The following is a 17537-nucleotide window of genomic DNA, read 5'->3' as shown; positions in this document are numbered from 1 at the left end:
CATGTTCGCAGCAGGGATGGTTTGTGCTGTTACTTTGGGCTCCAGTTGCCATTGCCACAGGGCTGGGTGCTGCCTGTGTGCCTTGGGGACCGCACGCAGCAAGGATCTGCACAGGGGCTGTTCTTCACCCGGCACTGAGATATGCCATTGGCACCTTGAAAAGCTGTCGCTGCCATTCCTGGAAAACTTTTGAGGCAGCTTTCCTGAGTAATATGGAATCTGGACACTCAGATAGCTAGAGCACACTGAAGGCAGTCAAACTAGAATCCCTTTTTTATCACAATACGCTTTGATTAAGATCATTACAGCGATGGGAGCAGCACTACTGTTAGCACAGAGTTGGTATTTCTGTCTCACGGGCTGCAGCTCAGTGTTCAAGCTGTCAGCCCAGATGCAATTTAAGAAAAAAAAAAAACTAAAAATGGTTTCCATCCATTGAAGCGTTTTAGAGCTGTGTTTTTATAAGAGAGATTTTTAACTTGCTGTGGAATATTTTTATGGGTAATGCACATCTGCATGTTGTAAGATTTTCAAGACTTCCAAAGAAAATCTTGCATTCCTTCGGCTTTCCTGTATCTTGCAGCATGATGACATGCACCAGTACAGGTCAGGGACCTCTGCATAATGGACTGGTGCAATCTACACCTATTTGCACACTGTTCTAAGTCCATTTGCCATCTAAAATACTTTTTGTTTCATTTGGAGCTCTGTAAGAAGGGGGAATGATTCAGTGCCCTGCAGCTGGGCATCCTGAGCAGATCAGCAGTGCTTAGCACAGCCTCGGGAGGACGAGCTGGGGTGATGTGCAGCCAGGCTGGCAGAGAGCTGCAGGAGGAACAGGGCCGATCCCTCTGTGTGCAGCACTTGTAGGACTGGCTTAAATTGCATCATTTAAAAGACCGCAAACCTTTTTTCTGTTTATGTGACTTTGCTGTCTGAGCCTCCAGGCCATATCTGGGACACGTTTTAAGTGCTTCTTTGCAGCCCGGCGGGCCGGGCACAGTGTTGCATTGCAGGTGATGCTGTCACCTTGTTGCCAACTCCAGGAGCGTAAGCGCTGGCAGAGCACCAGGCAGGCGAAGATGGTGGTGCCAGGGAGCGGGAAGCACTATATTTAGGTGGTTTGAAACCCTTCACTTCTGCAGTGCTGTGAGATTGTTATCTGAGATGAAAAAAATTGAAGTACTTTGTGAGTTTCAAATTGATAGCATCCTTTAAAATCTTAGCATAAATTCAGTGGCACTTCACCTCCCGCACACAATCGGATCTAAAGAGCGAGAGTAACTGTGACATTTCTTCCTGAGCTATACAGAGAACCCATATCAGGGATGTATTAGTGAAATATTGGCGAATCAACACCAAGAAAAGCAACAGCGTGCTGCAGGCAGAGGAGTTGCAGCAGTGACCTGACCTGCTGGCAGCATTCAACCCAGCGATCTGCTCACTATTCATGGAAGTGCTGCTTGCTGAGAGCAGGGAGGACCACAGCCTGTCAGCGGGTGGAGGTGACCAGCAGTGACACCTGTGTTCAGTAATGGGCATAATGGGCATGGAGATTGTGCAACAAAACATGTGTCATTTCCCTCAGGCTAAAGAGGTTTGATTTCTGATGGGCTCTTGGAGCTGTGGGCATTTGTCAGCTGGCAGACGGACGCAGCACTGTGCCCACAGCACCTGGTCCTGTGCCTGACCCTAAAGGAGAGCCACTTTGTGCTGGCAGGGCATGTCCTTGGTACACGCCAAAACACCAGGCCATGTTCTGTGATGTCAGCTTTTGGAGATGCCTTTAGTTAGCTTAAGCTTCTAGCTGTGGTTCCCTGCTTACTTGGGGTGGGCTTCCTTCACTGATGCTGCATATGTGTCCCTCTGCAAAAGTACCACTCAGCCAGAGCCCTCTAGCTATCTGCGTTTGGGCTGCATCGCTTCTTAATGCAGGTTTCCATCATTCAGGGATCTTTCTGTGCACACTTCTTCCCTGTGCCCTTTCCCTTGGAGCAGGATTTACAGCCACAGAGTCTATGCAGACGCGTGGGAGCCCTTGGCTTTGTAGAGCCATCATGCTGCCATATGGGATTTCTGGAGCTTCCTGAACCTGTTGTGCATTGGGGTGCTCTGTCATTTCCAGAAGGTTATTCCCAGCCAAATAGCAATGAGGATGTGTTGCAGATTATTCACCAAGTGGTTTATTTACTTCTTTTCCTTAGTAATCAGTTTTTGCTATAATAAGCCACTCCTCTGTCAGGACTGTTGTGTTTTTTTAGGTAAGGATGAACCTGACCCATGATCCCCAAACTTGCCATCCCATAGAGTCCTATGAAAGCATATCAAACTGGAAGTGAGCCCAGCTGTCACTTGCAGGGTGGAAGTCCCACTCTGCTTGCCATTGAAACCATTCTGTTTTCTCAGGCAGTTCATACCTGATGTGAAATATCAACAAACCCTCAAATAAGCCCAGATAACCTGACCTGAGCCCTTCTGAGCTCTGCATGTCCCCATGCACGGGGCTGACCGGCCGCAGCTGCTGCTGCACCTGGTGCTGCCAGCTCTGCCTTGCCGTGCCTGGGGTAAATTGGCTCTTTCTGAAACAGCTCACATCTCTTTGGGTCTGCTTTCAGCACTGCAGCCCGGAGCTTGCTGCAGCCCATTTACCGGTTCCTGCTCAGAGATTTTTAGCATGCACCAGGACATCATGTAGGTTTAACAAACTGGCTGAGACATGCCATCCAATACCTTCTCCATTAACCTCTCAAATGTGGCATGCCAAAAGCCATCGCTTTAAATTGCTGCAAGCCTTGTCCTGCTGTGAAAGCAGCCTTTCTCCGTCCTTTGGATGGACTTTGACGTGCCAATCCCCATTTTTAAGATCCAGGGTGAAGAATCAGGCACTGCCTGCTGCGTCGTTCACAGCATCATCTCTCTGTGGTGACGGACAGGAATCCCCTCAGTGACTTTAGGATGTTGTGCTAACATTGCCTTAAACAAGATCTGTGGACACAGCTCAGGCTCCACTTCAGTACTGAATTTCTGTGTTGCTGGTTGATAAGTTTCCCCTGTGGGGCATCACTTTGTCCCCAGTATGCAGCTTTTTGCTTCCTCATTCTGTGGGCAGGTCCAAAGGGACGAGGGGAGCAATAGGGGATGGTTCAGGATGGGTGTTTGGGTGCTTTGGTGCATGCATACACTGCACTCTGCTTTGTCCACCAACACCATCCCTGTCCATTGATTTGATTTAAGTGAGGTTAAATGGAACCTGCACACCACATTTTACTGGACTTCCATCAAATTGCTCCACAGTGGCACCACTTACAGTGCACACAAATATGCCACTCCTCTCAGAGTGAAAGTAATTTATCAACAAGTAGTCCTTGTCCCTTTACCATGTAAAGTCTTTGCGAAATACACTTTCACAGCAAGCTATGATTTGTGCAATGTTTCTCCAGTTACAAATATGCTGTATTTCTCTTTTAAATGTTAAGACACAGAAGAATGAAAAGGAAGCGTGCAGGTCTGAATAATTTTTGAAAGGGAAAGCTATCCATTGTGCAGACCCTCCTTGAAATGAATAGATCTGCATTAAACGTGTTCTTGAACTTGGCGACGGACTTTGATTTAATCCATTGTGGAGACTTTTCCACCAGCGTAAGTGAAATGCACGGAAGGGGAGTGCTGGGTGATTATTCCTTCCTTCGCCACCTTTGTGTTTGTCACCTTGGTGGCAAGGGAATTGTTCTCCTGCCTGTGCCTGCTGGTGAGGGCACTCGGTGATGGGGACAGGCAGTGATTGGTTTGGTGATAGGGACAGTTGGTGATGGGCATGCCCAGTGGTAGGCACTGGGTACCCAGTGATGAGGATGCATGGCATGACCAGAACCGGCTTTGGGTTCACATCTGGCAGATGTTTGCTCTGTCTGGATGAAGCTCTGCATCTTGATTTCTTTCTCCTCTTAACTGCATAGCTGGAAAATAATACACAGGGAAGGAAGAAAGTGCTTTTAGAGCACACTGTAGGCTGGGTGCTTCGATTGTTCGTCTCTGCAGTGCTCTTGGAGTTCAGGGTTGGAGTGCTGGGAGGGAGGCAGAGCAGACATCATCACCCAGGAGCAAACCAACCATGTACCTGTGGTGTCTCCATCTCTCCTGGTCTCCATTAAAGGGCTTGGAGGCAAGTTAGCATGAAAGGAATTTAATATCTTCTCCTTATTCTGCACGGCAATGTTTCCTTGAAGGGACATGTTGTTTTTCAGCTGAGTCTTTTCCAGGTGCAGCTGATGCTTACGCTGTAAAACTGTATGGCTGCAGATCCTTATTGGTAAGTGCCACGTGCCAGCAGCCCGGGGAGGTCAGTACTCAGTGCTCCAAACAAGACCATCCTCTGAAAGCGTGCCCCACTAAAGCATCATTGAAACACAAAGTGGTGTTAGCACTGAATTGGTGAGCAGCCATCTGGAATCTCGAAATATCACCAACAAAAAGCCACGGAGGTGACAGCATGCAGATACAAGTGGGCAAGATGAAGAACCCGGAGCAGGAAACTTGAACTCAGCATTTCTTTGCTGCCTTTGGCTTCTGGCTTAGCAGTGATGTTATTTTAATACAGTTGCATGGCTTGAGTTGCTGTGATTAGCAGAGCAATTTGCAGTGCGTTCTTCAAAAATTGCTGATCAATTTTAGCTTGAAATAGTTGAAAGCTCCCATGTAATTGACGGCTGCTGTCCAGAAAGCACTACACAGTTTGGAAAATCTGAAACGGGATTCAAGTTGTTTGCACAAAGCATGGGATCCCCAGGATCTCCTTGCAATCTTTTAACTGCAGATTGGGGAATAAGAACCTCAGCCTGAAAGGGTCTGTGACTTCACCCTTGGGGTTACGCTTGAACTGACTGTTGTTTTTTGGCTTTGTCCTTGTCTCACTCTCTAGGGTGCAAGGCTCAGAATTTTACCCAGAATGAAGCTGGGATTTTGGCTGGTTTAGAATGTGTTCTGTTAATTCTTTGTTAGCGTTTTCAAAGAGAAGGGTTTTTTACTTCTAATAGTTCCTGTGGTTTGTATCAGTGCTGCTGGTTGGCCTGAGATCTTTTCACAGCCACAGGGGGTACTGTCCTCGAGGGGCTGAGAACGTGGCTGTGTGAGGAACCTGAATAGAGATGAATTATTTGGTTTTGAGAAAAAATGAAGAAAAAAGGTGATGGTTCGTGGAAAACAAAGTACTTAGTGGGGCTTTGCATGAGGCAAAGGCAAACCAGCGGACCTAAAGCTTGCTGCATAGACGTGGATTTCCTCCTGTTCCATCATTTCGTGCCTCACTAATGCAGTGAGCACAGATTTGGATACAAATTTTGTATTTTTACTGAAGAATTGATTTCGTGGCTGCCTTAATTGAATAAAGCTGTGATGTATTGACTAGTGTCAGGGACAGGATGCGTACCTATTTATCTTCTCTGTGGCAATGCCTGTAGTACTCTTTCCCTCTGCTCTCCAAGACTCGTTAACGTCACAGACGTAACCCAGCTCCTCCTAATGAAACAATCGCAGCCGCTCAACTCGATACGCAGAGCAACACCTCCAGCAAAAGCTGATAAATGCTTTTGTTTATGATTTTTCCTCCCGCTATGCTTTCACAGGGAAAGAGCAGGGAAACATATTGACATCCTCCTGGCTGCAGAAGGGTGGCCGGACGGGGTGCTGCGCGCTGCTGGTGCTGTTGGGCTGGTGCAGGCGGAGCACTGAGAGTCCCGGGCCCAGCGACTTGAGCTGTGCGGTGAATATGAGTAATAATCCATGACCTCACTGTGATTAGAGATGAAAGAAGGCTGATGAAGGGACCCCGCCGTGACACAGAAAGGAATTAGACATTGTCTAAAGCCAGGGCAGTACCGGAGCATTTGGATTTCACATCAGAGATTCACGGGTGAATAATTCAGCACTTGAAAAAACGCTTCAGCCGCAGTGTGACATCTCCACATATTCTTTCAGTGATATCCAAGACTTTAACTAAACATTGCTTCCTAGGGAGTTGGGGCAGCTGTCCAGATAGTTCTCCTCTTAAATATCAGCATTCCGAATTGTTACCTGGATACAGGCGGGGATTTGGACCGATATCTTAGGAGCTACAGGCTCTCCCAAGGCAGGATTTTGCCTTCAGAAATCGCCCCCAGTGCTGGGCTGAACCCAACATCTTTCTGAGTGAAAATTAAGAGACGTATCTTCATATTTAGTTGACACTCTCAACTAATTGGGTGAACCGCTAAGGCATGCGGAGTTGTGGATGGGGTTGTTTGGGAATTTTAAATAAATGAACCAGTTCTCAAAGGCGAATGCTGGCACATTTATTGAATGTGAATAGAGAAGTGGAGGAAAACTAGAGTGTGTATAAAACAGCCTTGTAAAATCACTTGCTGTTTTATAAATGCAGGAGCCCTATAAACTAAACCAGCCACTTGGTTTTAAAGCCTCATACACGGCTATGAAATCTCTGCCTTTGGTTAAACATACAGCAGTCCAGACGAGTAAGTGTTAATGTGCTCATGCAGCCCTAACTCTGCTTCCTAGAACATATACATTATAATAAGTCTTTAAATAAATGATCACATATTATTCCTCAAATAATTCATCCTTTTTCTGAATTATTAGCTAAAAATGGATGGTATCTTATAATCATCATCAATTCAGACACCTTATCAGGCCCGATAACTTCTTTTCACTGTGTGATAAGTGTTTTGATCATTTGCTTTTCCTACCTACCCCTATTCCCTTTTTAGTCAGAAGCATTAGCTCCTTCAGATGCACATCACGGGATGAGACTTTGAAGCTGTTTTCCCAGTAGGATGAGGTGCTCCAGCTGTGCAAGCTGGCTGAGCCCACTTGCTCTGCCATGAAACACGCTCAGGTCAGTGGGTGCTGCACAGGGCTGTGTGCACGTCCCTCCTGCATTCACCTCGTCTGCGGGACCCAGTAGGACTGGCTAACAAATCAGCTTTAATATCTGAGGGGTTCCATGTGAAGGAGGGAAGTGAAACCATTCTGGGGACCACTGTCGCCTTTGCCTGTTCCCTGGCAGCTTGGCTCTCCTGGATTCTCGAGGGCTGCTGTGACCCGCAGCCCTGCAGCCTGGATGGTGCTGTGAGTGCTCCCACCTGGCACAGCTGGGCACAGGTGATGCATTTGGGTACACATGAGCACAGCATCCACGCAGAAAAGGGTCTCCATGTGCACTGAATGGTCCCTGTGTGACCGTAGTAAGAAGGAGCCCTTCCATGCCTCGTGGCAACTCTGTTCCTTCCCCTGCCTCATCCAAGCACTCAGTTTTGTGGTCCTGCTACCTATGCTTTTAAGAAAATTCTGTGGACTTTATAAACGAGCACTTTTTATCCCACGTCCATGTGTGTTAATTGCTAATAAGAGAAAAACTGAGCTCTTCTAAGATTTCTTTTTCACTATAAAATTTCTAATTTGAAAGTATTGGAAAAGAGACGTTTACCTCACTAGGGTTACTGCAGCTGTCCTGATGAGCTTTCCTATCCTCCTCCAACACCAGCCAGCTTAATTGCCCTCTTTAGTCCAAACTTCAATGTATTACAAATTCATACAGATTTTTTTTTTCTCTCTCTCTCTTTTTTTTTTTCTTTTTTTTTTAAACAGGTTGTTAACAGCAAGAAGAAACTTTTCTAGCAGGGAATCCTGACGTTTAGAATGGAGCCTTTTCTTCAGCATACCTCTGTGAAATGTGTTTCCTCGTGCTGTTCTGGCTCTGTATTAATCCATGTCTTTAAACAACATTTTACACACCGTTCTTCAGCTGAGTTATTTGATAATATCAGTGTGCAGGGAACCGTGAAGCATCTCTTTTCTTAGAAAGCCTTCAGTAATATTAATGTACTTGACCTTGGTCGCTCGTATTTCCTGATTAGGTTCACAGGAAGGCTTTGCTAAGCTTTTAAGATACTGTCTTGTAGACCTATACATAAATACTGCAGTAGAATGAGAATTTTGGTAAAATAATATTATTTAACTGAAGCAATTTTTCCCATCAACAAAGCTCCTCCCTGAACTATTCCTTAATGGATTTTGTTGTTTCAGGCTAGACTGGTACATAATTAGCTTTGGAGAGGTCCGTGTGTTTTTGTAATGTTAACCCCCCACATCTCACTGCATTCTCAACCCCTGCAGATTTACAGGAGCTGGAGTTTTTAATCATTCTAGCCTCGTTTTCTCTGAAATGTGGGCCCTTAACTTTTCTGATTCATCTTAACTTTAGATCCGGCGATTGAGTGAGAACCACATGTTCAGAAATCTGTTGCTTCTAAGGAGAGGAGTGATGTTGTGATCTGTGTGTGGCCATGTGGAGATGGCCAGGGCTCCAGCAGGCTGAGCACAAGCAGGGAAATGCAGGCAGTGAGGCAGAGGTGCTTCACAAAGGGCCTTTCCCCGTTCTGGCCCACGTTGTGCTTTGTGGCTTATTGCTGGCGGCTGCGGTTTGCGGTTTGAAGCTGTGTGTAGTCAGTCCCTCTTGTCCTGGCCCTGCCAGCCTCCCATAAGCATTTCATAGCAATTTGCTCTTAGATACTTCTGATAATCTTTGTGCAGTTGTAGCGTGGGACAGCGTAGTGCAGAGCTGTGCTTTTCCTCAGCATTGGCTCCATTTTGATTTCCTAATTCCTAAAATTGGGTCTGCTAGAAAATAATGAGCCCAGGTTATTTGTGACCTTCATGGAGCTACTGAGCAAATCAGCTCTACACTGTGTGCCTGCACCATGGTGCAAGGTGTCTGGGTTCTTCTCTTGCGGATGCATTCAGCCTCACACTTTGCTGCTTACCTAAATCATGAGCTTTCCCACTGCTCGCTTGCATTCTCTGGGCTGGGTCAGTGGTCTCCTCTTCCACAGCACTGCCCTGCTCTGAGGGCAGGTCTGCACTTCCCTATTGCCTTTCCATCCCCCTTGCTCCTTGCTGTTTGTTGCTGGGCGCAGGCTGTCTTTGCTGCTCCCATTTTTTCAGCCTCTTCCAGTCTCCACGTTGCTGCTTGCATGTTCCTCTACCCACACGGTTCCAGCTTTCCCCAGTCCCCCTCAGCCTCACCCCATCCCCTTGCACACCCACTCTGTACCACCCTTTCAGCCCGCTCTCATCTCCTGGTATTTCTGGGTTTAGCAGCAATCCCTTCTCTACCATTAAGCTGAAACGCGCTGTATTTCAGACATTCCTTCATGCGTTTCAGCTTCTTGAGGCTTTTAATTGCTGCCTTTTTCCCTTTATGATATACTGCTGTTCATGATGTGTGAGAATACATTTACAGAGAAAGCTTCTTCTGTATTTTATGTGTGCTGTGTCAGGAAGGCTATAATTTTGTTCACTTCCTTCCCTTTTCCTTAAAGTTGTTTGTGACAGGTCTTGAAACACTTGCACCTTAAGTCCTCCCAGAGTAAGGTCAGAAACTGCCATTTATTTCAGAATCTCCTCTAAAATAGTCAGCTCTTAATATCGTGTCTCAGGGTCTGCTGGAGTTGGGGCTCGGGCTCTGTGATAATTGTTGCATCTGCTTTCAGCTGAGAAGAAAGTGGAGGCTTTGCTATGAATATTAACAAGCCATCCATCCTTTACACCTTCTGGGAACACACGAGTTCTTAAATTGTTTCTTCTTCTCATGATTTTTGTGTTCTCCATTTTCTCTGCAAGCTCTTTTTTTATCAACTTCATTTTTTCCCATTTTTTTCCTAATTGGAGGCTTTTATCCATATTTATATCTAGACTGCCGAACGTATTCGCAGCTAGCATTTATTCTGTTGAACCCTACCTCTGCAGGCTTTAGATGTCTTGCTGCCGGAATGAACTCTCTAAGACCTCAGTCTTGCCTTTCTCCTTCACTCGGCCTTTTCTCCCATGGTCGTCATCATTGATAGGACAGAAGTGGATAAAACTACACGGAGATTGATTTCCTCATGAGAATTTTCCAGCTTTGAAACTGGGACCCTGAAATTTGGCATCATCCATAGCCTGGGGATGGTGGCCATGATGGGCACCATGATGAGCAGAGTGGGAGGATCATTTCCCACAGTATCTTTCCTTTGGAACATCACCTTTTGAACCATACTGGTTCTGGAAACCTCATGTATAGTGCGTTGGGTTTTTTTCCTCTCTCGTATGGTGTGCACAGGTTTTATTGGGACAAAAAGAATGGGGAAAAGAGAAGGTAAGAAGATATTTTTCTCTGCAGGCCTCGCTGCCCTGGTGAGCGCAGAGGAAGCGTGCAGCACGATGGCCTTGCTTTGGTCAGGGCTGCAGCCCGGGGAGCACTCTGAGAGAGCATTACTGCTGTTTGCATCTGATTCGTGGCAGATGGCCCTGAACTCGATCTTTTAATTCTGCCTGAGAGTTAATGAAGTCCACCAAGGGCAGAAGATGTTAGGAGAAGCGCAGCGTGCTCAGCATCCATTTGTACTGCGGAGAGAGCTGAATTCTTTTCTACTATTACTCCACTGAATGTAAATATCTCAGAGACATTTACATGGTATTTCTTTTTAAGTATATAATGTTTTCATTCAAAAGTATCATAATTCTTAAAAGACCTGTCAGAGGCTCTGACATGTAATTAATTTCTCTAAAGCTCTTTTTCTGAACGATCTAACCGCATATATAGAACTCGTTCCAACACCTGCGCTTATTCACAACTCCGCAGAAAAAAGCCACATCTTCTGCTTCGCTTCTTCCCCCACTTCTCCGTAAAAAGATTTTCCTTCACTGTGGATGCTCCCTCTTCATCCACCCTCATGATCTACAACAAATAAAAGCTCTTGGTTTGTTAAAGGTGTGTGCAAATAGGAAGTGGCACGCTGGGCTTTGTCTGGATGCTTGTGACCTTTTGTTTATTCAGCTTCAAGCTGAAACACTCTCACAACTTTAATTATGGAACAGCTATCATTAACCCATAATCTAGTCCAGCTAATACAATTCCCATCTGTGTAGGTGGGCTTTCAGTCAGTCTAGTAGGCTGTTTATTTTTACCTGGTGGATTTTTTTTTCTCTGCTCGGGTGTATATTAAGCTCCAACAGGATGATGCTGGTGCTGGGGACATCTGAACGAGGAGATGCTCACAGCCATGGACATCGTCCATGCCACCAGGCACTGGTTCCATGGCAGGCATGGCCAGCTCTGAGTGCCTCCAGGCTACTGCTGAGCCCATTGCTGCTGCAGGGATTCAGGAGCCAGAGCCCACTGCCACTCGAGGGAGAGCACATGCAGGAGGAAGGCTTCCTGCAGGGCTGCTCCATGGCAGCCCCTGGGCACGTCCTCACCCCACAGCACCTCCAGCAGCAGCAAACGGTGGACCCTCACATGTGCACTGTGCAGACAGCCTTCAGGATTCCCCTGCTGGGGAAAAAGGTGTTTTTGGGGTGAGAAAGAAGCAAAGCAGCTTGGTGCTGTCTTTGTAGAGGACAAGCTTTGAGCAGAGGCATTTTTCCCTCGCAGTTGTGTAAACCTTTCACCCTTGTAAAACGGATACAGTAAGAAAGTGCTTAAATCCAGGCTGTATAAAAATGTGTCTGTTCTAAGTGCACATAAAGCCTGTCCTTTACTTGACTTGAACATGGAAACATGCCCAGATGTTTTAGCTTTGTAATTCGAGCATTTCCTCCTCTGTTGTAGGTAGATAATTGGCACCCCTCAGTTTTGTTTCCTGTAGGGAGTGTTGTTCGTGTTGTTGTTGCTTTGCATACTTACTCTGTTGAATTCATAGCCAAAGAAATACATTCATTTTACTCCAGCTAACTGACAAGATGTGTCATATTGAGTGTGCTTGGGCTGTTGCCATGTCACCAGGAGCAGAGGGGGCTCAGGGAGCCTCAGCTTGGGCATTACTCTGACCACGTTTGTCTTCTGAGACAGATGCTCCAGCAGTAGTGACGCCCATGAGGCTTCTCAATCATCAGGTGGGTTTTTAAAGAAAAACGCAAAAAAGTGTTGGGTTATGTGGCCAGCTGAGCTGAAGAGCACACGCTCCAAGGCCACGGACCTGCTCCCGAAGTGACAGGAGGTAAATGGGAGGATCCACTTTCGGTGTTTGTTGGTGTTCTGCCAGACATCTGCACACGATCTTGTTGCTAACAGCTTTTGCACAACCCTGTTATCATGAGTAGTGGGAAAATGTACAGAAGACGTGAGAAGGGGAGAATTTTCTCAGCTGTGGTGGTGAAGTTTTTTCTGAGGCACTTGCAGTCCTTCCGCTGACATCAGCTGCATGACTGAAAGGGATTTCTCCAGGTCACGGAGTTCTGTGTGCTGCTATCACAGGCAATTGTTTCCTGTCCTTCTGCCCATTAATTTGTCCATCTCTTGCTGAAAGCAAGTTGGATTATTTTCCAGCTCCAGTGCTTGCTTTCTGCAACTCCTTTCTTTCCATCTCCTTTCATAGCCAGCACATTTTTCAGTTATGCCAGCTGTGATCTTAGCAGATCCCAAAGTACACAGTGCAGTCAGGACTCGGCTGTCCTTAGGAACTCTTCCTTGTGACTGAACCACCCTGCCTGCCCTTGAAGCCCAGCCTGGCATGCTGTGCTCCTGCTCTCCTCCTCCAGAGAGCTGGAGTTTGTCCGACACCATGGCTTTCACCATCATCTTCCTCCATCCACTCCAGCTCCAGTCAAGTTCATAAACTTCAAGCTTGTGACTGAATTTCCTCCTGCTGCTTCTTCATAATAGTGTGACCTCAGTTGTGTGTGTCTTCAATGGCTGGATGCTGTCTGCAAGCCGAAGCCTCTCCCCTTTGTTCTTCTGTCTGCATATGGCTCTGTTCAGCTCTCCTGCTACCCACTATATTCTCTGCCGATCACCTTTATACCCCAGCTCTCTGTTGGTTTAGCTTTTCTTACCGGAGACCCAGCTGTTCTTCTCCACTTTGTTATTCCCAGTCTTCGGTTTCTTCTTGCTCTGCTTTGCGTCAAGCCCCTTTGTCAGTTTTATTTCACAGTTGCTGGCGTTTCTCCCTGTCCACCTTGGGAGCTGACCTTCTGTCGTCACAGTGCTCTGGAGAGGTCCTCTTGTTCAGCAGGTCCCTGCAAACCTTAAATTGTCTGTTTCATTTGCACTTCATCTCTCTTCAGCCATATCTGAAGATCCCCTCTCTGAATTCCTTTCAATTCTTTCCAGCTCGTTTCTAGAACTCAGCTCAAGGTACTTCAGTCGAGCAAGCAGTTGTCTGCAGGCAGAGCTCCTTCATTCTTGCATATCATCATCCTTTTTGTCTTCTCCAGTCTTTGGTTTACATCCACCAGAAACTTTCCTTCTGCGTTTCCCTCCCTCCTGTGCACTTGCATCCCAAAAAATAACAACAGGGGATGAAAAATCACCCAGGTTCCCCACCTATAGGCTGTCTTTTTCTGTCTCTGACTGTCCAACTGCCTGCTTGCTTGTAGCTTGGCTTTTGCACAGCGAGTCCCGCTGTCTCCATGAGGTTTGCCTGTGACACGTGGTGAGAAGTGATGAGGGTCAGAAAGCAAAGCTACCCTCACATCTCGCTTGCAGATCCCACCTCCAACATGCGCAGCTGGCAGGCAGCCCCAGGGCAGCACGAACCACAGTCACACCCCAGCAGCAAGCAGCCAGCAGGCAGGGACGCGTCTGCAAACACACACGTAAGACCTTGCTCCTGTCTCCTTCAAGAAGTCCCAGTGGCAATAGGATGATGCCTTCCTAATAGTGCCTGGGATCCTTCTTTGTAAGCCTGCTGGTGTTTTATGTCCACATTAGTTTTCTCTCTGGACATCTTTTGTGCACTGCAAAAGACAAATCCACATTATTGGAGAATCATTGTTTTTGCTTTTGTATTATGTTTTATTCATCGCAAGCTCTTATTTTAATATGATTATGTTACCAGTTGAAAACAGGCCACATGTGGCATTTTACACCAAATTGCTATAAACAGATAAACCCTGGCAAAAAATCAGGTCAGTAAACCAGTGCAGAGATGATGCTTGTGCTTCTGAGTGATGTGGGTAGATGGAAGATGTGGCCATAGGCCTCATCTTGTTTTGCTGCTAAGCAGAGACTTGATGTGCAGAATTAATCTTTCTGCAGCAAGTTCTGGATCATCTCTTGTCCTTCAGCCTAGTTCCTATAGGTTACACAGTGAACAGTGAGAAAGGGTTGGTAGTGTCCTCATCTACATTGTGTATTTGGATCACGTGAAATATTGCCGTGACTCTCTTGATGAATGTTATTATAATTAAATATCTATATAGCAGTCATACTCAGAGTCCTGTCTGGGACTGAGGCCATATTTCTGAGCCCATCCTTTTAGGACTGCAGGCTGAAACTGAGCAAAAGGTGGTTCATTTTATACAGCACAGAAGGTACCACATGCATTACTACAAGGTGCATGGGAGGCCAGCATGTCAGTAAGGTAAAAAGTAATCTGGGAAAGTGTGGAAATTCCTCAGGTACAGAGTGTCACCAGTGAAGTGCTACAGCATGGCCTCTCCATTTCACTTTGCATCTGCCAGTGACCATCAGGAAAAACCACGACCAGAATTATCAGCGTGCCACAGTGCAGTCAGCCCCACAGCTGGGGCCCAGCAGAGGGACTGCAGTCACAGTGGGTGCCTGCTGGGTGCCGTGTCCTGCTCCCTGGGGAAGGAAGAATGCCCCAGCATGAGCTGGCACAGATGAAACTCTCTTGGAGCATTACCTCTGTGCTTCAGAAAGGCAGCAGAGATCAGAGTAGACAGGAATGCTGATCTGTTTGTGTTGTAAAGATGCCAGTCTGATCATCCACAAGTGCTCTTTGAGTGCTTTGAGGCGAACCGTGAGCAGCAGGTTGAGATGTGTGAGCATCCATAGCCGAGTACTCTGGACTCCAGCCTGACCCACCTACAGTCAGTTCACATGGAAGGTCTCTTGCACCTCGCAAACCATGAAGATGTACAAAACCCATCTAGCAAATTACAGTCTGTTGGGTATCCGTAAATAATAACTCAGCTTTTCCTTCTCACAAAGCTTTCTCGTGCCACTAACAGCCGCTCCCAGAAGCCTTGCTGGCCCACATATTGCTCATATTGCTTCAGCCTCCCATTCAACAGGCCGGTGTTACTAAGGAGGCATGATGTTATAGGATGTTACTGAGCAGCTTTCATACTTAAAAGTTAATCTACTTCAAGTTACACGTAAGTACTCCAGCCTGGTGTGTGGTTTGGAGTTTGGAGCTCCTCAGCTGAGCTCAGCTGCCTTTTGTCAGCCTTGGTGGCAGCCCCGGGTGCCAGCGAGGGAGAGAAGGCTTACTGGAGCCAGCGATTTGTCGTGAGCTTTGAAATATGGATTTGCATCGCAGTAAAACTCGGCGGGTTAGTTAAATATTCTTCTAAATATGCAAAGGAATTGGGTTACTGATGCTTGTTATTCTTATCTTACTCTTGGTGTCACAACATCTTTAAGTTCAGTGAAGGTTTTGCTTACTAAGACGGTTGTAAAGATTTCACATTAATTAAGAGGGCTTCACTGCAAATCTGAATATCAATGAAGTTTGGCTGCTGAACCCAGGGCAGTGAGTACTGTGGGAAGATGAGGCATTGACAAATGTTGATTTAAAAACAAAAAAAAGCCCAGTGCTTCCATCTATTATCTGTTGTGAGAGTGAAAGTTGAGTTCAGGTTGCCAGAAGCTACAGGCAGATTCGGTCTGTGATTTCTGGCTGAAGTGGTCCAGTCCCACTCGTCTGGTTGTTCCCTGCTGCCTGTGCCAGGACTCAGCTGTGTCTCCACTGCACCATGTTCCTCTCCTTGGGCGGCAGCGATTTCAACATGGGGCATTTTCAGCAGAGGAATGGAGAGGACCTGGCCCTGATCTGGATCCTGGGTTTGATGCCTCCAAGAAATGATGGATGCAAATAGGACCAAGAGGAATTTTGATGTGGTTATGGACTGTGAGTGCTGGTAGGTGGCATGGGAACGAGAGCAGCTCTCTGAGGAAGGAGTTCTGATGGTGAAGAAGTGTTTTCAGTGACAAATGAGACTGGAGATACTTATTCCAGAAAGCTCCTTAGGTGAAATTTCTCATGCCTGGCAGTGCCTGGATGAGGAGAGTACTATCTGGCAGCTCGCGGAGCTGTTATTACTCAGGACATCTGAGTTTTTCTTCCAACTCTGCCATAGAATTGCTGTTGTCAGACCTGGGGCGAGTCCCCTCCTCTCTGTGTGTCTGCTAACCTGTCTGCCAAACAGGGATAATAACGCTTACCTGCTTTTGCAAAGCAATTTCAGGTGACATGAAAGGCGCTTTGAAAGTGTAGAACACCACTCCACCTTCTAAAGCGGGACTTTGAGGAAGGAAATTGGGATATATATCATTTTAACCCTGCTGAAATGTGTTGGACTTGGCTTTTGGAGTAGAAAAATGAAAATACGATAGCTTAAATAAATAGCATTTGTCCTCTTAAGCAGGGCAAGGGCAGCATGTAATGTTGTGTGTTTATTTTTATTGTCATTATTTTTTATTCACGGTTCCTTGAGCTGATTTGGGGAATTGTACTGACTGTGGTTATGTTTCTGGAAATGTGCAGGTTGGCCAGATGCAGTGGGGCATGGAATGAACAGAAAGAGGTTAAATTGATGGATGACCAACAAGAGCAGGATTGTGCCTCAGAAGACCAAGAAACTATCCTGATTAATGGGGTGAAAGAAAATGGTAAGGAACTTAATTACAGCACGTGAGGGAGCAGTGACAACTCACAAGCCAACTTATTTTTCTAATTCCTTTCATGTATTTAATTTTAGTGGTTTGCAGGTATCTCTACAATGCGGAGCCGTAGAGGAAATGGATATTTTCTGTACTCCAGCTATGGATGTACAGCTTTTTAGGTCTCAACAAGTACTGCTTTTGCCCATGCATATGCATGGTTGGAAATGTTTTTGTGCACACGCAGTTTGAATTATAGATTTTAGTTTGGTTTCCTAGGGAAAAAAGTGTTATGAGATTATGTATCCCCTCTATTGGGAATCTTTCCCCCTCTTCACAATTACATAAGCCACTCTCAGGCAGATTTGATGGAGGATTTTCGGTTCCTACAAATTTAGGGCAAGTTGGAGCTTGGGCAGAAGTAAGAGAGCTGGGTTAGCAGTGACCGGTAGGGAAGGTCAGACCTGGGGGCTCAGTGCTACCTTTGTTCTGCAGCCCATCGCTTGGCCTGTAACACCTGTGTGCAGGAGTCGTACTGCTGGTCATGGTCACCATCCTGGGAGCCTCTGCAGCACTGCTGGGACCAACCAGCCTCTTCTCGCGGCCTGCCCCAACTATCTGACTAATGTTGGTGTAATCTATTCCTTACTTGCTTTCAAAAACACCAGGTTGGTTGGAGCAGCAGGGGCTGTGTTGCCTGAAAACCTGATTGAAATAAAATTCCTCAGAGCATTTTCTTTGTGTCGTTTATTTGGCCTTCCTGTCACTAGCCGCAGTAAGTGCAGCAGCAGTCTGGTGTTGAAGCAGAACTCAGTGTTTTCAGTTCTTTGTGTTTTTATGGTTACTTTCATGGCTTTTCAGAATTTGTATTGACCTA

General features: G+C 46.3%; 1 protein-coding gene across 1 annotated transcript in view; it reads left to right on the top strand.

Moving 5' to 3' along the window:
- NEXMIF (neurite extension and migration factor) overlaps nt 1–17537 on the top strand; it is a 40697-nt gene that overhangs the window by 13011 nt on the left and 10149 nt on the right. The window contains exon 2 of the mRNA XM_042825360.1: nt 16545–16669. Within this exon, the coding sequence (XP_042681294.1) occupies nt 16594–16669 (76 nt within the window). The 5' untranslated portion in view covers nt 16545–16593. The remainder of the gene's footprint in view (nt 1–16544; nt 16670–17537) is intronic.

Source organism: Centrocercus urophasianus, unplaced genomic scaffold (genome assembly GCF_019232065.1).
Source record: "Centrocercus urophasianus isolate 14NV4802_14NV808 unplaced genomic scaffold, USGS_Curo_1.0 seq_24, whole genome shotgun sequence".
NCBI lineage: Eukaryota > Metazoa > Chordata > Aves > Galliformes > Phasianidae > Centrocercus > Centrocercus urophasianus.
The sequence above is the reverse complement of the archived record's forward strand: the minus strand, read 5'-3'. Positions and strand labels throughout refer to the sequence as shown.